We start from the raw sequence: 23,950 nt of genomic DNA, 5'->3' as shown, positions 1-23,950 counted from the left end.
CCACGCTGCTAAACTTGGCTCTAAAATTAGGCAAACTAAATTGACATGACCTGTCAATTTAGTTCGCCTAATTATCAGATGGATTGTAATTGCAACACATATCTTACTTGTCGATATAATATATACTTATGGCAATTTTCTTGCTAATCCCGGCAATTACTACCGGCAACTGCTGTTCTGGTCAATTCTAAACCTATAGTTAAACTGACTACTCAACTCACGCAATATCTCCTCAGGTGTGTCTTCATCCAGCATCTCCGGCTTGACCGCGGGCTCTTCACCTGAACCAAACAACTATATAAGCAGCAGATATTTTATCAAATTTCATATAATTTATTTCATATAATTACATTAAACTTAAGAATGTTTGTTTGGAAGAAATACGCTTTTGGAGTTCATCAGTCAGTCATTTGTTTCATTTCAAATATTTCAAAAGTGAACTGACTAATAAACACTAGTTGAGTTTACCTCTGCCCTAAATTTGGACGGACTACATCTACGTACATATATTATATTATAGTAGAAACTTATTATATACATGATGATAAAGTTATGTATGCAACTGTACATAATTAAGCATTAAAGACTTGCATTATCTTATTATGAAACTCGCCTTTCGGCTCGTTTACTAAAGTGACACTCATGTTTTAATGCATCTCATAATGTGTAGCAGTCACATAAATAACTATTAGTTGTATATTGCTCCGTGCTTGAGCTCATGAGAAGTTATTTATTTATTATTTATTAATCAGGCAGGCAATTACAACAACTGATAGTTGCCTGTATCCAACTATTCTTTCTTAAGATGTGTTCTTTAAATTTATTAAAATAATGATACATTAATACATATCATTGCCGCATAGTAGACTCACCTGGCTCAGACCCACAAGTCTCATGTGTGTCCTGCATTTCTGGGTTTTCACACTCTACTGCAGATTCTTCCTCTAGAGCCAACAAACAAAACAAGTCACTCACTACAAACAAAAAACATGTCACTATTAGAGATCCCACGGATAGTTTGACTGGATTCTAACATGTGGACCACCCCAGCGAGTCATTGAATATACAGTCTGAAGTTTTTATCTAAACAAAGCAAAAGTTATAGGAATGTTAATGATTAGAAACCAAACTGAATCCTGAGAGAAAATGAACTTAATTCACAGTATTTTGTACTATCTAATGCTTATATTTATTTGCGAGTTAAATCTAACCATAATATTGATTACTATGTGACTAATGCTACTCAAATTTTATTCTTAGTTTAGGTACTAAAACTCTAACCGGTATCCAACCAGATACTACATTCTGGTTTTGGCTGGATAGAAAAGTCACCAACCTGCTGCTGGACCCAGATAGATAGATAGATATCCGTTTATTTGCTTGTCACAATACACTGACCTTTGACGAGGCTCGCTCCCTGCGAGCGCGCCTGCAACTCCGCCTGGCTGCGCTGCACTTGCAGCTTGAAGTCGCTCGCGTCTCGCAGGCGGCCCACGCACGTACAGCAGATGCCGCTCGAGCCCGAGCCGCCCACTGCCAGCTGCAACTTAAACCATTCACACATTTAATTAAACACCATGCTGTCCTAACATTTATGACAGTATCATCCATTGACTTCACACACTTTTAAATTTGTGCACACAACTTACTTGAATATCAAAACACTCCTTGATCATGTCGGCATATATCTCCGTTTTGCCGAGATGTGTGTGCGGCGTCGTCAGGTCTTTGTCCGGGGGACACAGCAGGCAGCAGCGACACACTAGCATCACGTCCATCGCAACCGCTACGCTTGTATGCGTATTGCATACGCCAATTCCTACAAGTAGCCGTGACTGCCAAACTCCAACAACGGGAATTATCTTATGTGAAATAATAATGTATTTGAAATAAAAACGTAGTACCTAACAGATGCTAACACTAACCAGGAGCAAGAGCAAGTAGTGTTATTGTTCCATTCAGTTATATTTTTTAACAACAACCTAACCTTCAAACTGAAGTGACAGTCATCACTTGACTTGACAGTTTTGATTTTGAGATACGTTAAGAAGTTAACACACGACTGTACCGTACCGCAACTTCGAAATTAAGATATAATTGAAGATAAAATCTTCCACAGGCTGACAAAAAAAGGATTAAAATGGAACTAAAATTGTTTATCCTAACTTACTGTTCTCATACAAAAGGTGTACAATAGTAACCCTGGGCGCACACGGAGGCGACAGTTGCACGGCGACATTTTTTGTCTCTGTCGTTACTACATGCGTCCAAGACAGAGACAAAAAATGTCGTCGTGCAACTGTCGCCTCCGTGTGCGCTCAGCCTAACTCAATAGTTGCCACATGATCACAGAGAACCTCCTATAGAGTGGCAGTCTTGTATATTTGGTTCGCGATACGAGTCACCAGTGTTTGGGGTGCGAGGAGCGGGCGGGGAATGTGTTAAGCGCGCTGTGATTGGCCGTTTCAAGGACGGCGGGCAGTCGCGCCAGATGAAAAGGGACAGAAGTATGACTGTCCCTCTACTGACGCGTAAGTGGCCAATGTAAGTTGACCTATGCCGGCTCTGAATAAATTATAAATATGACTTATTTGTGGAATGTAATGCCGTCTGTTTTTAAATTTGAGCTTCTTGTTACCTTTCCACACCATTTCACACTACAGGTGGACATCTTTAAGGCATCAAAATACCCTTTTCCAATTTTTTTGTGCGAAAAACACGCGCTGCTTTCGGGTCTGTTACTTGGTCGATACTGATCGGGCACGGCGAGCGCCCGCGCTTATATCAGTGCAAATACTAGGAAGGCTGGCCACCGCGAGTCGTCTTGTAATAGATGTCTATAGGAGTTGGTCTGTGCACATGATAAGCGTTTTACAAAGACGGTGGCGCCATTTTTCAGTGCCAAGATTTGGTTGACCCATAGATTTAGAATTATTAAACTAGATTGTGGAATCACATTTTTTGCCATACTAAATTGAACCTTATCACTGAGACAGAAAGGTGATCGTATCAGACTAGCGAAAACGTTCCACATGAGAGGACATTTCTCTCTCGCACGTGTGGCCAGTGTTAATGAGGTTATCATAGTAGTAGTATTTTTATCTGTATATTACCTGACTTTATAACTTCTTATATTATTTTAGTAAACGACAGCAACAAGCTCACAGTGATGTAAACAATGCTATCTCTAAAGTAGTGAACTGGTTCAATGTTAATAATTTATTATTAAATGAAAAAAAGACTAAATGTATTAAGTTTGTCACTAATAGTAACGTAAGGAATGAGCAAACAAGTGTCGTTGTGAAGGATGAGGAATTGGAACTGGTAGATAGTACAGTTTTTCTTGGTATAACCTTAGATTCTACACTTCAGTGGGGTCCCCATATTGTTAACCTCTCGAATAGACTTAGTTCTGCAGCTTTTGCAGTGAGCAAGATCCGTCAGTTAACAGACGTGAAAACAGCTCGATTAGTTTATTTTAGTTACTTTCACAGCATTATGTCATATTCGAGCAATATATAAAATGAACCATAGAGACTCGCTTAGAGATAAGTTTAAGGACATTAATATAATGACAGTGCATTGTCAATATATTTATGAGAATATTATGTATGTACATAAAAACATTTGTAATTTTAAGAAAAACTGTGATGTACATAATATAAATACTAGAAATAAACATAAACTCGCGGTGCCCTTCACACGGCTGTATATTATAGACTCAATATTATTATGAACAATAATTACAACAATAAATTGCTCTGATAATTAGGTTAGATTAAGATCATAACATATATGTAATGAACTATTCATAAGAGCTTGTAACTAGGCCTACATGAATAAAGATATTTTGAATTTGAATTGAATTGAATTAGTGTTATATTCAAACTAGGGTTTCGATATATTTCAAAGAATTGAAAAATAATTATAATGTAACTATTTTGATGCCAATAAATCAAAGATTTGTATAATTGAAAAATATGTTCAAATGGGTATTAGTAGATTTGGTAGTAACCAAAGAGCATTGAATCACTACGTTTTAAGAGTCGGCACTCTCGAACAACCCTCGAACCGATTTATGCAGGCGTTTTTTCGACGGTCGTGAGGTCATGTCCACAGACCAACCCCTATAGACATCCATTACAAGACGACTCGCGGTCGCCGGCCTTCCTAGTATTTGCACTGATATAAGCGCGGGCGCTCGCCGTGCCCGATCAGTAGCGACCAAGTAACAGACCCGAAAGCAGCGCGTGTTTTTCGCAGTAAAAAAATTGAAAAAGGGTATTTTGATGTCTTAAAGATGTCCACCTGTAGTGTGAAATGGTGTGGAAAGGTAACAAGAAGCTCAAATTTAAAAACAGACGTCATTACATTCCACATAAAAGTCATATTTATAATTTATTCAGAGCCGGCATAGGTCAACTTACATTGGCCACTTACGCGTCAGTAGAGGGACAGTCCCTTTCATCTAGCGCGACTGTCACATATTACTATGTGGGTAGATTTGTATGTAGGGTAGGCGGTAACGGCATGCAAGCGAAAATAATAAATCAGTCTATAATCAGCTGAGGTGGTTTCATTGTGTGTTCCCTAATACTTTACATGGCGCAGCCGGAAAAAAGACTTATATAATGTAAAATTACGGATAAAGTGTAAAACTATGTACGGACTGTAATAAAATTGTGTGTCGCTACTTATTAATAAATACGTACTGAGTGATAGTGAGAATCGTTTATCGCTATAATGGAGTCAGTGCTGCAGCCGCCATTGCCGTTCAAATTCGAGAACAATCTAGTAAACGTTACATCGGGAAATTTATGTAAAGAATGGGAAAAATGGAAAAAAGCTTTTCTAATTTATTACGAAGCTTGCGAAATTTCGAAAAAATCACAAAAGGTCCAGATTAATATTTTACTTCATATAATAGGTGATAAATGCCGCGAGGTATATGACCAGTTTTCAGAAGAATCAAAGACAGTAGATGAGTTGTTAAAGAAATTTGACGTATTTTTTGAACCCAAAAAGAACCTCGCCGTAGAAAGGCACAGATTCTTCACACGGAACCAGCAGGAATTTGAATCTATTGAACAATATGTTTTTGAATTAAATGTTATGGCGGCAAAGTGTGACTTTAAAGATCTCTGCAGTGACCTTGTGAGGGATAGGTTAATATGTGGTATTCAGGAGACAACCTTACGAACGACTTTTACGAGAAAATGATTTGACGCTGCAAAAAGCTATAGAAATATGTAGGCTAGCCGAGATATCCCGTGCTCAAGCCGGTCATATAAAGCAGGAGAATGCGGAACATCATGTGCATGAAATCAACTCCAAACACAAAATCGCGATGGAACGCCAAGGTCGTCCGAGCTGTTGTAGACAAGAACATGAGGATACAGATGAGGATAAGGCGGTGCATGCGCTCAGCGCCAGAGGGCGCGGGCGGCGCCGTGGAGCGCGGCGAGGCGGGCGCCCCGCGCCGGCGCCGGCGCACGCGGCTCCCGGGCACGACAACCAGCCAGCGCGCGGCAGGTGGCAGCGGTCGTCACAGGTCAACAGGACTGGCGGCCATAGCTGTTCGAGATGTGGCTCCACACATAGAAGATTCCAGTGTCCGGCATTTGGTCAGCTGTGTGACAGGTGCCATGGACGAAATCACTACTCGAGAATGTGTCGCGTGTATGAAATAAGAGGGGAATCCACCGATGAGGTAAATAATAAACATAATTATGATAATGAATGGTCTGTCAATTTATCCATTAATAATAAGAATATTACGTTTGGACTGGACACGGGAGCTGAGGTAAATGTCTTGCCTGAGAGGTACTTGAAATTATTAGGTATAGACAAGCATTCGCTTAACACAACCTCATTAAGGATTTATGGTTATTCGAAAACCTTGATACCTATAGCGGGAAAGTGCAATTTAAAAGTTGTGTATAAAAATAATACTTACATTTTAGAGTTTATTATAGCCGACGTTGATTCGAATCCAGTAATAGGTAGGTACTCTTGTAGAGAAATGCGCTTAGTAAAAAGAGTCCATGAGCTATCGATAGGTAAACCAAATAATGTTGCCTCTGTACTAGATGAGTACCTTGATGTTTTTGATGGCATAGGGTGCCTACCGGGAGAATATAAAATACAATTACAAGACCATGCTCAACCGGTAATTCACGCCCCTAGAAAATTGCCCCTTGTGTTAGTGGAACAAGTTAAGAATAAATTGAAAGAGATGCAGGATCAAGGCATCATCGTTAAGGTCGAAGGGCCTACCGACTGGGTAAACAGCATGACTGTCGTCAAAAAGCCGAACGGAGACCTTCGAATATGCCTTGATCCGAAAGATTTAAATAAAGTAATTAAGCGAGAGCATTTTAAGTTGCCCACTCTAGATGAAATTACTTCGAGTCTAGCGGGGGCAAAGTACTTTAGCACTCTTGATGCTAAGCAAGGGTTTTGGCAAGTTAAGTTGAGCCCAGCTAGTAGTGACCTTTGCACTTTCAACTCTGCCTTTGGTAGGTATAAATTTCTACGCATGCCGTATGGAATTTCCTCGGCGTCTGAAATTTTCCATAGGAAATTATATGAACATTTTGACGATATAGAAGGGGTAAAATTATTCATAGATGATCTGTTGATTTACGCCGACACCAAAGAATTACACGACATTAGACTAAGAAAAGTGTTACAAAGATGTAGGGAAATAAATATAAAACTAAACAGAGAGAAGTGCAAAATAGGCTTATCGGAGATAAAATATTTGGGTCACAAGATTACGCAACACGGAGTGAGTCCCGATGACTCACGCACTCGCGCTATAATGAACATGCCTACCCCTGCAAGTGTCAAAGACTTAGAAAGGTTTCTCGGATTAGTAACATATGTAGGGAATTTTATACCTAACCTCTCCGAGAAAACTCATATTTTACGCGAGTTGTTAAAGAAAGACGTACACTGGCACTGGGACTCGAGGCATGATATTTGTTTTAATACTTTAAAAAATGTTTGTGTAGTCCTCCTGTTCTGCAGTATTACGATGTTAAAAAACCAGTTACGATTTCGGTAGACGCAAGTAAGAATGGATTAGGTGGATGCCTACTGCAAGATGGATTACCTGTTTGTTATGTATCTAAATCGCTGACAAAAACAGAACAAGCCTACGCACAGATCGAAAAGGAATTATACGCTTGTGTTTTCGCCTGTGAAAGGTTTTATACATATATATATGGAAAAAATGATGTTACGATCGAAACAGATCACAAGCCTTTAGTAAGCATAATTAAAAAACCGTTAGTTAACACTCCCGCTCGATTACAAAGGATGTTGTTGAGATTACAGCCATACACATTTAATCTAGTATACAAGCCTGGCAGATACTTATATATAGCGGATGCGTTATCTCGTGCAGTACAGGTGGGCGTGCGCGACGATGAAAACACACGGGAGTGCGATCTCGACGTGCGCGCGCAGGTGTGTGCGATATCAGCAAGTAACCCGCTCACTGATACGCACTTCTTACAAATACAAAAATGTACTCAAGATGATGACGAATTAAAAGAACTAACTAAAACTATAAAAAGAGGATGGCCTAATCACAAAAAAGACGTTAATGATATATTAAAACCTTACTTTGCATATCAAAACGAACTATCAGTTGCTTATGGAATTGTTTGGAGAGGGGATCGTGTGGTCATACCTAAATGTATGCGGCCAGAAATGATGAAACGTGCACACAGTAGCCACTTAGGAATAGAAAAATGCATGCTACGAGCGCGCGACATCATGTTTTGGCCCCATATGAACTCACAGCTGCAAGATTACCTTTCGCATTGTCAAGCGTGTTTGACGTACAGAAAACAAAACGTTAAACAAACTTTAATGCAGCATGAACCTCCAAAAAGAGCCTGGTCAAAATTAGGTATAGATATTGTTATGTATACGGGTTTACTATCTGTGCATTAAACGTCAGTCTATAACGGATCGTCTTGTTTCATTGACGCGCCTACCTACCTATCACTGGCGAACGAGTATTTTAAATTCGATCGACGCGTGTGATTTTTTCCCTTTTAAAAATGCCTTTTGGACACATTGAGTGTTTTAATATCGGTAGCAGTAATTGGGACGCATATGTTAGACGTGTTGAACAATATATTCAAGTTAATTCAATTGCTACTACATTGAAAGTAGCCACGTTAGTGACGGTTGTCGGGCCAGAATGTTACGAGTTAATGTGTGACTTGTGTGCACCGGCTAATCCAGAAACCAGGACATTTGAGGAACTTGTAAGATTAGTGAAAGAACATCTCGAGCCTCAAAGGTCCGAGATAGCGGAAAGGCATGTGTTTCGACAAAGAACACAGCGGCAAGGTGAAAGTGTGCGTGACTACCTTCAAGCATTAAAACATTTAGCAAAAACATGTAATTTTAGCGGCTGCCTTGAGGTTTGCCTTCGTGATCAGTTTGTTTCGGGGCTGTTCAATGAAGATATGAGGTCCAGGATATTCGCAGAACAGAATGTTGACTACAAACGCGCCGTGGAGTTGGCGTTGGCCCTGGAGGCGGCGGAGCGGCACGCGGCGACCGCGTGCGCGCCGGGCGCCGAGGGCGCCGCGCTCCCGGCGGCGGCGCCCCCGGCTGCACAAGGGGACGACGGCTTGCATCGTTTCGGCTCGGGCGCCGGCGCTGCCGCCGCGCGCGCGCTAAAACCAACCAGCGCGTCTGCGGCCGCTGCGGCAAGGCGGGGCACGGCGATGGCAGGTGTCGGTTCAAGCATTATACGTGTGACACTTGTGGACAAAAGGGTCACCTAAAGGTAATGTGCAAAGTAAAAAGTGCAGTTAGTAGTGGTAACGGCAAAACAAGAAGACAGCTACATTTTAACTATGACAGCGATAGTGATTATAGCGAAGATAGTGCTTTCTATAATTTAGTAGCTAGCAGTGAGGGGGACGAGCCATATTATGTGTCTTTAAAAGTAGGAAACGTGACATGTAATTTTGAAGTAGACACGGGGAGTAGGATTTCAGCCATTTCCGAACGATTTTATAAAAAGTATTTCTCGGATATACCAATTCAAAATCCCCAATTAACACTTCATTCGTATATTGGTAGCCCCATTAGGCCATCTGGCTATTTGATTGTCGATGTCGTTTCGGGCGATAATGTAGAAAAACTGAAATTGTATGTATTTAAAAACGGGGGACCGCCATTGATGGGTCGAACATGGATCAGAAAGTTAAAATTAATATTTCCTTGTCATAATCTAGCTGATGACGATTCAATGGCGGGGACCTTGAAAGATGAGTTTCCGGAGGTTTTCGCAGATGGGTTGGGAACTTTTAAGTCAGAGTTGCGTTTGCATTTAAAGGATAAAACGCCGGTGTTTGTGAAGGCGCGCGCGCTGCCGATCGCGCTGCGCGAGCCCGTGGAGCGCGAGCTCGAGCGCCTGCAGCGGGAGGGGGTAATCTATAAAGTCGAGCGGTCCGACTATGGCACGCCGATCGTGCCAGTTGTCAAGTCTAATGGTAGCATTAGATTGTGTGGTGATTATAAAATCACTATAAATCCATTATTGAAAGATTACCACTATCCGCTGCCGCGGATCGAGGACTTGTTCGCGGCGCTAAGGGGCGGCGAACAGTTCACAAAACTAGACTTGTCAAATGCGTTTCAACAATGTTTATTGGACGAACAATCTCAGCCGATGACGGCAATAACCACTCATATAGGTACATTTATGTATAAGCGTGTTCCGTTTGGCATTAAATGCATTCCTGAGAATTTTCAGAAAATAATGGAAGAAACGCTTAGTGGTTTACCGTCGACGGCTGTTTTTGCAGACGATATTTGTGTCACTGGCAAAGACAGGCCAACTCATCTAGCGAATTTAAGGGCGGTGCTACAAAGGCTCAAAGATAACGGTTTACGCATAAATTTTGGTAAATGCGAGTTTTTTAAAGACAGCGTTACATATCTTGGCTATAAAATTGACAAATATGGTCTACATACAGACAAAAAAAAAATTGAGGCCATTGTAGCAGCCCCCACTCCAACTAACGTAACGCAATTGAGAAGTTTTATTGGACTGGTTAATTTTTACGCCAAATTTTGTTTAAGCATGAGTGATATATTGAAACCTATGTACGATTTATTAAAGAAAAATGTGAAGTGGGAATGGGGTAACGACTGCGAAAGGGCATTTACAAAAATTAAAAAAGTGTTAAGTAGCGCTCCGGTACTAGCACACTACGATCCGTCGCGGCCACTAATCCTTTCAGTTGACAGCAGCGCGTACGGCCTGGGGCGGCCCTGACGCAGCGCGGGCCGGACGGCTGCGAGCGGCCGGTGTGCTGCGCCTCGCGCACGCTCAGCGCCGCCGAGCTCAACTACTCCCAGCTAGATAAGGAGGCCCTCGCTATTGTGTTCGGAGTGACTAAACACCACCACTACTTGTACGGTAAGCGTTTTATATTACGTAGCGACCATCACCCGTTAAGTTATATATTTGGTAAACACAAGGGAATACCGGTGACAGCCGCCAGCCGCTTACAACGTTACGCCGTCAAATTAGCGGCATACGATTTTGAGATACAGTTTGTAAGGTCCGCTCAAAATTGTTTCGCAGACGCTCTTTCCCGCCTTCCTCTAGGATCGACCGAGGATCGATCTAGAACGAAGTGTCGTGAAGAACTTAGTTACCTACATTTCATAGAGGACAACTTTCCGCTCAGTTTTAGAGATGTGAAAACTGAGACTTCGAAAGATCCTTTACTATGTAAAATATATGGGTATGTAATGTTTGGTTGGCCATCTAACGGTCTAAATGAAATTGAAAAACAATATTTTTCTCGAAAAGAAAGCTTACACATCGACCAGGGGTGTCTCGTATGGGGATACAGGATTGTGATTCCCAAATCCTTACGTGAAAAGATTTTAAGAGAGATACACGATGGACACCCAGGTATCGTAAAAATGAAGCAAATTTCCCGTAACTACGTGTGGTGGGAAAACTTGGACGCCGACATCGAGCGCGTGGCGCACGAGTGCTTGGCGTGTCGCTCGCAGCGGCCCGTGGCGCCGGTGGCGCCCCTGCACTCGTGGTCGTGGCCCACTCAGGTATGGTCTCGTCTACACATGGACTTTTTAGGACCATTTAATTCTGACTATTATTTAGTAGTTATAGATGCGCACTCGAAGTGGATTGAAGCGGAAAAAGTAAAAACCACTTCAGCGCCAGTCGTAATTGAGCATCTTCGGAAAATGTTTGCTCGATTTGGATTGCCAAAAAGAATAGTCAGTGACAATGGGCCTCCGTTTTCATCTTCGGAATTTGCCACATATTTGTTGCGCAACGGTATCAAGCATACTTTGATACCTCCTTATCATCCGGCCAGCAACGGGGCCGGGGAGAACGCGGTACGCTCAATAAAACGCGTATTAAAAAAGGCACAATTTGAAAACGAAGACCCACATGTCGCACTTAGTAGGTTTCTCTTCACCTATAGGAATGCAGAGCAAACTACAACCGGGCGAGAGCCCGCGGTCCTCATGCTGGGCCGGCGGCTGCGCGGGCGGCTGGACCTGCTGCGCCCGGACACCGCGGAGGCCGTGCGCGCCGCGCAGCTGACGCACGAGAGGCGCGAGGGCGCGCGCGCGCTTCGCGTCGCCGACCCCGGAGATAAGGTATTATTTAGAGACTATTCAAAGGCGGGGCCTAAGTGGCAGGAAGGGGTCGTGACAAAAAGATCAAGTCCTGTTTCATATGAAGTTAAAACCAGCGATGGGCGCATGCATAAGCGTCATGTCGACCAAATTTTAACAAGTAATAAATCAAATAGTCTAAGGAAATCACGCCACTCGCTCAGTCAGGTACTTGACGAGTCACCGATGTCTCCTAATACAACGTCCCCGAGACCTCTGGACGTCTTAGATACAGAGGAGTTTTATGATAGTGAAGCGGCACACTCAGCTGAGCCAGCATCGCCGAGGGCGCCCCCGCGCTCGCCGCAGCAGGTACCGGTACCGTCCGTGTCAGGACCTGATCGTCGTAGTCCTCGTTTAAAGCGCAAAGCTGCTTTGAAATGCCTAGAAAGGTTACAGAACGCTTAGCTGCAGTCGTTGCCCTTATAATCACTTATATCAATACATGTCAGTCATATCAGTTTTCCAAACGTATTCTTACCTAACTAATCTAACAAGTATCGCGTAATAAGGTATAACATAAATAAACCTGTACTGTTTAGATAATTCAACTTAATTTTAAATGGTATTCAATAAATGTACCTAATGCAAAGCAACCGATGTAAACAAACACCTAATACCTACTAAGATAAGAACATCAACAAGAAAATATTAGACCCATAAAATATGTTCCTTCAACTTAGAGTCAGTAGATTTAAGGTTCAATTTTAAATAATTATACGTTGAGTTACTTTAGGAATAACTAATATTCCTTTATTTGTAATATTTATGTTTTGACCTTGTGTCATTAGTAATAAGGCATATACTTAAGTACATGTTCCTTACTCCAATGGTTTTGTGGTCTGTTCCAGTGCATATTGTTTACGACTAGATTTCAACATCTGTTTGTTTTATCTTTTTATTACTGGCACCTACTTAGACGTAATACCTATCGAAAATGTTTTCATAAATGCTACTTACTATTTAAGGTAAGCATTAAACTATGTAAAACCTAAGTTAGTTTTCGTAGTTCTTATCAATATTTTATGTAAACCTTACACTTACCTAATAGTAATACCTACACGTGTACTTTCGTGTTATACATATGTGCCAAATATAAATCTCTAATTTTATTAGTAATATAATTAAAAGGGGGGAAAAGTGTTATGTATACGGGTTTACTATCTGTGCATTAAACGTCAGTCTATAACGGATCGTCTTGTTTCATTGACGCGCCTACCTACCTATCAGATATATTTCATTTTAATGGGAAATCTTATCTGATAGTAATTGACTACTATAGCAAATTTGTAGAAGTAATGAAAGTGAAATCCCTCTGTTCTAGTGTGGTCATTGAGAAATTAAAAGAAGTGTTTAGACGTCAAGGCATACCGGAAATTATAGTTTCGGATAATGGGCCTGAATTTGCATCAACTGAATTTAAAACTTTTTCTAGAGAGTGGTTCTTCCAACATGTCACTTCCTCCCCCCACTACCCCCAGTCTAACGGTCAAGTTGAACGGTCAATACAGACAATAAAAAAAATGTTAAAGAAAACCACATTCAACAAATCTGATTTTAACATAGCTTTTTTAGAATTTTTGAATACTCCGCTTGACAACAATTTACCTTCACCCGCTGAATTATTGAATAATAGGAAACTACGCAGTTTTTTACCATGTTCTCCAAGATTACTAGCTCCTAAAATCCCGCGAAATGTCGAACACTACCTAAAATCGCGTCAAAGTAAACAAAAACATTATTACGATAAAGGAGCTAAGCACCTGCGAGAACTCCAAGTAGGCGAAAAAGTTAAAGTAAGATTAAACAATGAATGGAATAATGGAACTATACATGGAACTGTAGGTATTACGAGGTCTTATCTTATAAAAATGACATCTGGTAGAATTCTAAGACGTAATCGCAGACAGCTGATAATTGACTCACCTCAGCGCTCTGATCTACCTAGCGTACGTACTTACGATGATATAAATGTAACTATGTCCCGTCTGCCTGTGCCGCAATGTCCCGTCGGCTCCCGGGGCCCAAGTCCAAACCGCGAACAAATGAATAATACTAATTATTATGTTACTCGCTTTGGCAGGATGGTGAGACCTCCTGATCGGTGGACCTACCCCGTTCCCGAATCTCGTCGAAATTAGATTAAGTACCTACTTACCAACTAACTTACCTTCCCAGATTGTAAACAATAAAAATATGAATGGATGTTATAAATATAATACATAAATCTCCTTAATGAACGCACATTATATACAATGTTTATATAATTGTCATAAATAAATTAAATAGTTTAAAAATAAAAAACCTGTCTATGTCATGTAATAGGTACGGTAAATAAGTGAATTATGTAATTAATTGCAAAATGCATGTATTCATATAATGTAATTAAATAATTATGCTTGTGATGTTATGAATGTAAGATAAAAACAAAAATGAGATCAATATATACTAGATATTAGATACACTTGCATGCGTAAGTTTATTCTTATCTAGACGAAAATAGAAAATTAAATAATTATATAAATGGTAAAATTGTTAAATTAATTGGGTAAGAAATTTATCAAAGAAATATTTTTTGTAAGGAAGGAAAATGTGTGTAATTTGCATGGGTAAACTTACTATATTTTTGTTTTCTTTTTTCAAAGGGGAGTTGTCACATATTACTATGTGGGTAGATTTGTATGTAGGGTAGGCGGTAACGGCATGCAAGCGAAAATAATAAATCAGTCTATAATCAGCTGAGGTGGTTTCATTGTGTGTTCCCTAATACTTTACAGCGACTGCCCGCCGTCCTTGAAACGGCCAATCATAGCGCGCTTAACACATTCCCCGCCCGCTCCTCGCACCCCTGGCACTGGTGACTCGTATCGCGAACAAAATATACAAGATTGCTACTCTATAGGAGGTTCTCTGTGGGTCATGTCACTACTACCAACACAAAGAAAAAATCGCTAGGGCTCGACCAACCCAGTCCCTAATATTTATCGATATCGATAAATTTGCGATATTTTGCAGTATGGCGACTTAACAGTAAATTTATAGTATTTATACATATATTTCAAAAATGTCTGGGACGGCTGTCAGAGGCGTATTTCAAGGATTTGGCGTTGGCATCCTGAGCCAGTCAGGATTACCGCCCCGTTAAGTGACGATAAAGTATGAAATTTAAGAAAAAACGCTGCTTCGCTATTCTAAAAAGAGCCTGCCGCCTTTAATACGCCCCTGTATAAAATTAATAAAACAAAAGCAAAATATACTATCACTTTTCTTTTACATGAAGTAATTTTTCAACTACTTTATAGTACTTCTCAGTTGAACTAATTTTGAGGCGTTTGCAGAAAATTCCTATGATTTACTGTGCCTGACGTTCATATTTGGCACTGCCTCCTAATTAAGAGTTTTGTTATAAGCCAGTATTTGTTGCTTCAATCTTCGTGTTTCTTGCATGTTTGCCAGGGAAAGTTAATATTTACTGCAAAAAGCCTTGAAAACCTTTGCCCAACATTATCTTCATACAGGAGATGGATAAATATGCCGATTCTTCGTTACCTGTTAAAATTACCCATAATCGTCATCTGAAATAAAGAGATTATCGATAAGTTGGTCACACTCTATTGGTATTTTAGGTTATTTGTTTGTTTACGAAAAAACTTATTTACAGAATGTTTTCGCTTAAATCGTAGACTGTACATGATAAGTACTACTTTAAATTGGTTAAATGAGTAGGTAATTGTTAGCAACTCGAAACGAAAATATAATAAAATACTAGTTACCGACCTGCATATATCCAGTGCAAAGCTAGGCAAAAACAAGCCACCATCACAAATTTCACACTTTCTTACCTATTGGTTTGCCCGAAATTTCAATAATAACTTAAGTTATTTTGTTATTTACTTAACTTACAAAATTCAAACAAGTTACGACAGATTTGACGTTGACGACTTGACGTTTTGAAAAAAAAAACACGTAGGCACGGAAGTATAACTAAAGCATGGAAGCCATGCTAAAATAAGAGCTCGGTGACATGTATCTTACTCACACCACACTATTACCTTTTTTATATGAGTGAATGAGACAATATTCCACAACTTCTTTCGTTTTCTCGAAGGTTGTCCCTAAATGCTGATGTCAAAACGGACCTGGGGTCCATTTATTATACGGCAAAATTAAATATACGTTTGTCATTTCACACTCGGTCTCCATCTTTGACAACTGTACATAGTCGTATTATATTGGTTTGTTCCAAACTCTGGGGAATAAGTTTGGAACAAAGAGAATTAAACATTGCCTGAATTCATCTCCAAAGGTTTATCAACTATAACTGCTATCATTATAACTCAATCTGTATAAACGTCAGTCAAGCAAAGGAATGATTCATACCTTTGGTTAGCAGTGGCTACACTGCATGTATGGAATGACTGTTAGAGCCTTTCTCTAACCGCTGTCCTCGTTGCCTCCACACTGGTCAGCATGACTGGCATCTCAAGATCTGTATTAAAAAGGGGTAACTATGACTTACAAAGTCACTAAATTATCTCTATATAATATCACACATTTAGTTCTATGCAAGTATTATTACAAGGTTAATCTCATATTATATTCTTTCCATTATAGGTTCTCAAATCTCACTGAAATCATTAATTCCAAGTTGCTTATTAAAGTTATCACAGTTCCAACGACATCATTATCATCATTATTATTATTATGACCATCATCATGTTCATTCCCTTTGAACTACATAAATGTAGTACATAAATACATATATAAAGTATCTCAAAGATACTTTCCAGTCACCCTTATGGTGCATCAATATTCATACCAAAGTACTACACAAATAATGCAGTAAATCAGTAAACAAAGTCAATTTCTAACAACATTTGTCTTTCATTATAGTTGCTATTATCTCAACTAATGTATTGAGATATATCAACTTAATTCAGCATATTCAGGATACAAAATTCCATATATGATAGTCAAACTCAATATGAAAGCTTTGTAACCATTCTCTTACAAAGTACACTTCTCAAATATAGATAGAGAATAAATGCAGACGATATATCACGGATACAACATCAGATCAGATGAGTATAACATCATCATTGCAAGTATCTTAACATCACTCATAAACACAACTATGGCAAGTACATTAACACCACACATAGATCAACACATTACAGATTATTAGAGATATTTCATAAACAACAGAACACCTCTGTAGTACACACATTATCAAAGCCACCTTTTGGTAAATCATAGATGTTTCATAAACCACAGAACCTCTCCGTGGTAACCACATTATCAAAGCCACTTTTATCTTTCATATACCACAGAACCTCTCTGTGGTAACCACATTATCACATCAGTAATTACTTTCATAAACATGAATTTAACCAACACATGAAAAACCCATAGGGAAATCAGGTAGTTCTTTCATCTGGCACATTACCAAATCCATCTTTATCAAATCATACATTTTCTTAGGCACAATATACAAACTTAAAGCTATACATTTACATGGTGTCACAACGCTCCACACTAGTGGCCAACGCTTGACAAATATCCTTTTTGGACCCAAACTGTGTACGAAGGTTCGTCAACCTCCCAGAAAAGCGCTAATCTTGTACACATGCCTGACTGCCCTTACAGTGTTCACCATCTTGGGGGGTCCTCCCAGAGGATGCGTGAACCCATGGCCTTCAGGCGTCAGCGGCCGGGACTCACAAACCACCGGCACTTACCAAGGCTGGGGGCATAACTCCATCCCCAGCCAAATATCATAACTTTCTCATATTGGATAAACATCATAATTACCAAGGCTGGACCACACCCCCAGCCTCTGGTTGCGGTCATACCAGCATCAGGGCTACCCGATGCCTGGTCCCAAACTCGTTGGGGCCGCGCTGACTTACAGCCACTATGGCTCTTTCCCGCATTCAACATGCGCCTTTCCCGCATTCAACATGCGCCATTTTGTGTTGCAATCATCTTTTATATGCATAAACGTGTAACAACTCCATGCCACACTCATTTCAATATATTATCCACAACAGAAACACCATCATCGTAAACTTTGTAATAATGCATAGCAATAATATTCAATCATGAAAAGTTAGTTTTAGGTTAAATGTACGAGAACGTTTTGGGAGAATAACTCCTCTTTTATCATAGAGATATAAAACACCACTTAGCTTTCTTTGGTGACTCCGCTCCCTTTGATGAGCACTGATTCGAATATTAATTTAAGTTGTTACGATTCAACACGCCAAAACAATAGCTAGCAGAACTTTTCAAGTTCTAACCATAGATTAAGCGGAAGTTGGTCCACTCAAGTGGCAGTGTTGCCAGGTAACTCGCGAAACGTCGCGACATGGTTCGAATTTTTAGCGCGACTTCAATGGTCGTCTTGACGATATTTATTTATTTTGTGAGGATTTCTGATAGATCGTGGAAAAAATAGCTCAGTGTATATTTGTGATAGTTCCAAGTTTCATTTCTGACTATGGCTTGTGTGAACAAGTGTTGCAAATCATATTCAGGAAGAAAAGAAAACACGCAAGAGGTTATATCATTTCATCGGTAAGTTTCTTGAGTTTTTGATAATATTTATTGATACGACCTGGCAGAAATATAAATGTACATATTAGTAGTTTATACAATTCAAATCTTATTCAATTCTGTATAGATTTTTGCATATTTTTTGGAAGTTTTCTCAAACTCGGAAAGGTTATGTTTTTTAGCATAGTGATGTGATGTGTTTTATCGACCTTGCAATAATAACCTATTAATATTCATACCTTAAAAACGCCATCAATGATTATTGTTCTTTGTTATGATTCTCTTGTTATTTAGCTATTTTACAAATTCAACTTTATATATTTCTTAGATTTCCGAAGAAGACCGGAAACACGAAGTTCAAGGTGCGATGCTCGCGGTTCCTTTACTCCCAAGACTCCACCAAAAAGAAGGCCAAGAAGCTGAAATGGAGCAGGCCCCCAGATGTCTACCTTTGACAATTGTACATAATCGTATTATATTAGATCAAATATTGAAACGGGGCCTTCCCACACCCGGCTCGGGAAAACTGGTGGGAAAGCCTCGATCATCATAATAAATCTAAACTTAATAAACCTTGCAGACTTGCTCTGCCAAAAAACTTAATAACGAACCGAAACAAGGTGCTACTGGTGATTCTCCTCAAGGTTTCAGATTCTAGATGGAAATGGAATAAAACGGTTAGTTTGTGACACACAATTTTATTTGATGAAAGGACACAATGCAAAGTACAGCTTGTAAATCAGCAATAAAAGCTTAAGCTTAGCACATTAACTAAATGAACATTGCCAGACGATAGAGCTGGGCCGTGCAAATATGGTTCTGAGTGATTTACAAGCATTGCCTAAAACTGGTTAGTCCCTAAGTATCAGTGCCAACATACATGATAGAAACTAAAATTTACCTAAACTTAACATTTGCTTCCAGGTAAGAGAAATGCCACCAACCTTCAAGCCAGAAGTTACCGCTGCCCATGCAAGCCATCCTTCAGTGAACCGAAGTGGTCGCCCCAGGCGCAGTCATTCAAAAGAGCACCACCGCAACCAAAGCTTCAGCCTACGGCAAGCATCCTCTTCACCGAAACCCCCTTCGGGTGAAACAATCAATTTGAAGAAACTAGATGAAACACAAATCTTGAGATCTTGAAAACAATTTTGAAGAGCTCGAAATTTAACCACAAATAAATTTAAAATTTAAAATCTAAAATGTAAAATCCCAGTCAGCTGAAATAGAAGAAAAAAACTTCATTAGATAATGGCATGTGGCCTAACCTTTCCATGTGTATATTTAATAGTCTGGATTTCTTACCAGCTGGAAATTGAGAAGACTCATCCTTTGCAGCTCTGACAAACCCTTCCCGCCACATCAACCATCAGGAGACTGGAAATAGAGACACATGGTCAAAACTTTACAAAGCCAAGATCACACAAGGAAATTAAACTCAATATTACTTCAACAAAACTCTACTCACAATTCATGGTTGAAAATACAATTCTGGAAGCCATAAGGCCACACAGAAAAGGACTCCTGCTGCTCCATAATTTGGATTCCTGTTCCACATCAGAGATAATCCATGATACAATGAAATAGCCACTGGAGGCCTACGACCTGTACCGGAGCTAGCTAGCAAGTGAGGAGGAAATGATCTCAGAACTCAAAACAACTTTGGGAGACTTGGGGATACCAAATCGAACGACAGCTTCAGCACAATTTGCTGTAATAAATTTCAAATGACTGAAATATCTAGTGTGTAAAATTTCACCTGATCTTCTAACCATATTCTAGCAACTTCCTAATTTATAAATCAAATATTTATTTTAAATTCTAAAATAATTTACATCATGAAAATCATGGATATTTGTATACTGGCAACAACCCTTGTTGACAGATGATTCTGATTGGATTACAGAACTGTCATCCATATCGATTCAGTTGCTAGATCAATTAAAATCCTTGCCATGCGCAAAAACTTATGTTTGAGACAAACCTAAAAACGTCGTTGTACTAAAAATGTGCAATGTCACAATATCTCGGCGGTCGTCTGGCCGATTTTTAATTTAATTGTGTTTATTCCTGATAGATAGTTGATGATCCTGCTAAATTATTATTTGTGATGTGTTCAAGTTCCTTTTGTGATTATGGCTTGTGTGATTAAGGACTGTAATTCACGTACATGGAGAAAAGAAAACTCCCAAGAACCTGCTGTGTTTCATTAGTGAATTTCGGTCAGTTATTGATACTAGTATTTGTAGGATCTAAACAAAGCATAAAATACGATTTTTTCATAGTTTATATAATAACTACTACCATGTTAAATTCTGTTCTGAAGTTTCTCCAAACTGTTTTTAGGTTATGTTTTTGTACTAGTGATGTGTCATTTTTATCGACGTCCCGACATTAACTCTATTGACATTCTTGCATTGAAAAGGACATAAAAATGATTAATGATGATCAGGTATCACAGACTGGGTAAATGGTAATGTAACATTTCTAGTGAATTAAACTTATAGTATTTTTTAGTTTTCCAGAAATTCTCAGACATTATTAAAAGAAACTAAAAATAGGTGAAACTATTGAAATAATAAATTTTTGGTACCGACACTGCCGTTTTGTTTTATTTTCTATTTGATAGAGAAAATATTATTGAGGTAAGTATAAGTAGATTCTTGAGTGGTGGACTAGAAATTAATAGAGGGATGCTACACGAATTAAATTACTTAGGTCTTTGCGTAAGGAGAAGAGAAGAATGTATTTATTTGTTTTATACTCGTATCTCCCATCTTCTATTTTTTACAAACTATTTAGGCCGATATTACACTATCATAGAAATATAGTCATAGACAACATGCCGTCCTTTTTATTCACGTTACAGAAAAAGGGAGGCATACAGACCTATGATTTATTTTTATTTTTTTATTTTATTTATTTATTTAATAAGTTTACACGGCATTACAGCATAAACACCAATACACCGAATAAACTAACATAGACAAAAAATACAATTTACAAAAAAGTATTATAACGACACACAATTACTTAAAAATATCATACACACATTAAATGATCAGAGATATAGGTATGATAATGTAATATTAGGACTTGGTAAGAGAAGAAAAGTGACCGTTTATGTAGGTAAGTACATAAACAAACCATTTATTTGCAATCAGTAGGTACGGTTAGCCAAGAAGGCAAGAATGTATGAATATATGACTTTCATAGCCAAAAAGCCACATAATAATCCAAATGAAATGTTTATATCAATATTGTATGTTTTCGTTACTTTTATATATATAACGTTTATATTATTTTTAAGGTGAGAACGTAAGTAAGTGCATATTTTATCGATAATTGAATCGACAAAGTAACATCCCTAGCTAACACAAAACCAGGGACCACCTACCAAAAAGAGAAATAACTAGCATATATTCATCCTTTTTCAATACATTATCTAAGTTATAAGGAAGTCAAGGATGAGTATATGCATTTTACACGAATTTTTATTAGGGGGGCTTGCTGAATAATGTTGACATTGTAAGTGCGAGAGGGACACCAGCCCAAACAATGACCTCTCACGTGGACACACTTTTTGACCTTACTACTCATTCTGGTTTAACTGTAAGGGCCCCCACAGACGGGAGACAAAACTGTTTTGTCTCCGTCGCTCGGTCTATGGGCTAGTATGAAGGTGCGCACACGAGGCGACGCAACTTTTCATACAAATACGAAAGTCGCCGAGCAACTGTTGCCTCCGTGTGCGCGGGGCCTAATTCTGTGGGAAATACAGACTGTGAAAAAAAAATTGGCACTAAAAAGGCGCTAAATTAAAAAGGAAAAAACTTTTTTTATATCACGTTGGTGGCAAGCAGGTATACGGTCCGCCTGATGGAAAGCGGTCACCGTAACCTATGGACGCCTGTAACTCAAGGGGTTCACATGCGCGTTGCCAACCCATTAAAAACTTGTAAACTCCTTTTTTGAAGAACCCCATACTGTAGTTCATCGGGAATAGATACCTCGACAGGGAACTCATTCCACAGCCGGTGCGATCGTGGGAGGAAATTCCTCTGAAACCGCACGGTGCGCGACCATTCAAATTGTAATGTTACAACTACAAATATGTAATTTTTTTTTGCCTCATGATATTGAAGGTAATTTCACTTTATATGCAATACGAAGGAATTACATTGATTATAATTAGGTTATTGATCCATCTATTATACCTGCGACCCTGGGAAAATTTACATGTGATGTTTGCAATAAACTTTTGTGCAGTGCAAATGAGTTTCCATTTGCTGGCAAAAAACAGCGTGTCTATTCTCTTGTCTCCATCCAGTCCAGTGAATCAATACACGTTCACGTAACCAGGGTGTCCACTACTAAACCCAAAAAAAATTCCCTGGCTTTTCATGACCATTTAAGAATATTTCCCTGACCAAATTTTCATTCTATGATGACATTTTTACCACTTTTGGTCAGGGTTGTGAAAAAACAGTTTTTTTCTGTCTTGAAAAAAAAAAAAACCTGAAAAAAGCAGTTTTTTTAGAAAAACGAAACCCTTATAGGATCACTAGTGCGTCTGTCTGTCTGTCTGTCACAGCTATTTTTTTCTGGAATATGTTTGTTTTCTCACGTACGTAAAGTACGAAATATTAAAATTTGCAAGGTAGTTCATACTTTTATACCTACGGTTTTTTTTTACTTTTATGTTAACTATTAAACTTTAATTTCTGGTTTTATACATACAACATATATACATACAATCACGCCTGTATCCCATAAAGGGGTAGGCAGAACACATAAAACTACTAAAGCTTCAGTGCAACTCATGGGAAATAAGGGGTTGAAAGAAAGAGGGGACTGGTTTTATGAAACTAACATTAACGAAATCTGTAGTTGGTAGTTATCGCCATTTACTTTTGGCTATACCAGTGTCCCTGAAAGACCCTGAAAGACTGTAGTTGGTAGTTATCGCCATTTACTTTTCGCTATACCAGTGTCCCTGAAAGACCCTGAAAGACATACAGAAGAAATAGAAAGAAGAATAGCCAATACATGGAAACAATTTTGGGCGCATAAAGAAATCCTTAAATCACAACTTCCGATACACCTAAAGAAAACAGTAATGAACTCAACCATATTATCTTGCCTTACCTATGGCTGTCAAACTTGGACCCTAAACCAATCAACCAAAAATAAAATACAGACCACGCAAAGAGCAATGGAATGAAGCTGTTTAGGCATCAAGTTAAAGGACAGAATAAGATGCTCAGATATTAGACAGAAGACGCAAGTAACTGATGCCTTACGCTTTGCTCAAAGCATGAAATGGAGATGGGCGGGTCACGTGGCAAGGCTAAACGATGACAGGTGGACAGGAAAGGTTACAAAGTGGAAAGGACCACAGGGATCAAGAAAGAGAGGACATCCACTATCCAGGTGGCAGGATGACATTGTGGCTACTGCAGGCAAGGAATGGCAAAGCATGGCAAAAGATAAAATAAAATGGAAACGGCTGGAGGAGGCTTTTACCCAGAAGGGGTCTACAGAATACAATCAATAATAAAAACTAAATTAAAAGAAAAGAAAATCTTTCTGTAGAATAATAAAGCTTAAATAAATAAATAAATAAAATACCAGTGTCGGCCCGTGCACTCTATCAGGGTAGAGCGAGATTGAGTTTCGGCGCCCTTGGATA

At 39.1% G+C, this 23,950-nt stretch overlaps 3 protein-coding genes across 17 annotated transcripts in view; 2 read left to right on the top strand and 1 right to left on the bottom strand.

Annotated features, from left to right (window-relative positions):
* The window catches only part of LOC125239878 (zinc finger protein 883-like), a 202,214-nt gene that overhangs the window by 55,314 nt on the left and 122,950 nt on the right, over window positions 1-23,950 (bottom strand). The window contains exons 1-4 of one of the 15 annotated variants that reach the window (XM_048147609.1): window positions 1,650-1,988; window positions 1,399-1,546; window positions 873-944; window positions 222-281 (exon numbers count right to left, since the gene is read on the bottom strand). The exons of 13 other annotated variants lie outside the window; for them this stretch is intronic. In XM_048147609.1, coding sequence (XP_048003566.1) covers window positions 222-281; window positions 873-944; window positions 1,399-1,546; window positions 1,650-1,778 — 409 coding nt within the window. In that variant the 5' untranslated portion in view covers window positions 1,779-1,988. Of the gene's footprint in view, window positions 1-221; window positions 282-872; window positions 945-1,398; window positions 1,547-1,649; window positions 1,989-23,950 lie in introns of those variants that run through there. One more of the 15 variants, XM_048147610.1, reaches the window with a different exon arrangement.
* Window positions 5,207-14,471, top strand: LOC125239884. Its single transcript, XM_048147649.1, has 2 exons — window positions 5,207-5,710; window positions 13,787-14,471. The coding sequence occupies exons 1-2, from the start codon at window positions 5,348-5,350 to the stop codon at window positions 13,802-13,804; spliced, it is 381 nt and encodes a 126-aa protein (XP_048003606.1). The 5' UTR covers window positions 5,207-5,347; the 3' UTR covers window positions 13,805-14,471.
* Window positions 18,078-18,935, top strand: LOC125239885 (60S ribosomal protein L38-like). The gene is made up of 2 exons (XM_048147650.1): window positions 18,078-18,279; window positions 18,587-18,935. The coding sequence occupies exons 1-2, from the start codon at window positions 18,203-18,205 to the stop codon at window positions 18,711-18,713; spliced, it is 204 nt and encodes a 67-aa protein (XP_048003607.1). The 5' UTR covers window positions 18,078-18,202; the 3' UTR covers window positions 18,714-18,935.

This window comes from Leguminivora glycinivorella, chromosome 26 (genome assembly GCF_023078275.1).
Source record: "Leguminivora glycinivorella isolate SPB_JAAS2020 chromosome 26, LegGlyc_1.1, whole genome shotgun sequence".
In the NCBI taxonomy this organism is placed as follows: Eukaryota; Metazoa; Arthropoda; class Insecta; order Lepidoptera; family Tortricidae; genus Leguminivora; species Leguminivora glycinivorella.
The sequence above is the reverse complement of the archived record's forward strand: the minus strand, read 5'-3'. Positions and strand labels throughout refer to the sequence as shown.

Excerpts from the sequence above, each read along its gene's own strand:
- LOC125239884 (XM_048147649.1), top strand. The coding sequence starts at position 5,348 with ATGGAACGCCAAGGTCGTCCGAGCTGTTGTAGACAAGAACATGAGGAT.
- LOC125239885 (XM_048147650.1), top strand. The coding sequence starts at position 18,203 with ATGGCTTGTGTGAACAAGTGTTGCAAATCATATTCAGGAAGAAAAGAA. Across the intron at positions 18,280-18,586 it reads GAGGTTATATCATTTCATCG|ATTTCCGAAGAAGACCGGAA; the intron begins GTAAGTTTCTTG and ends TATATTTCTTAG.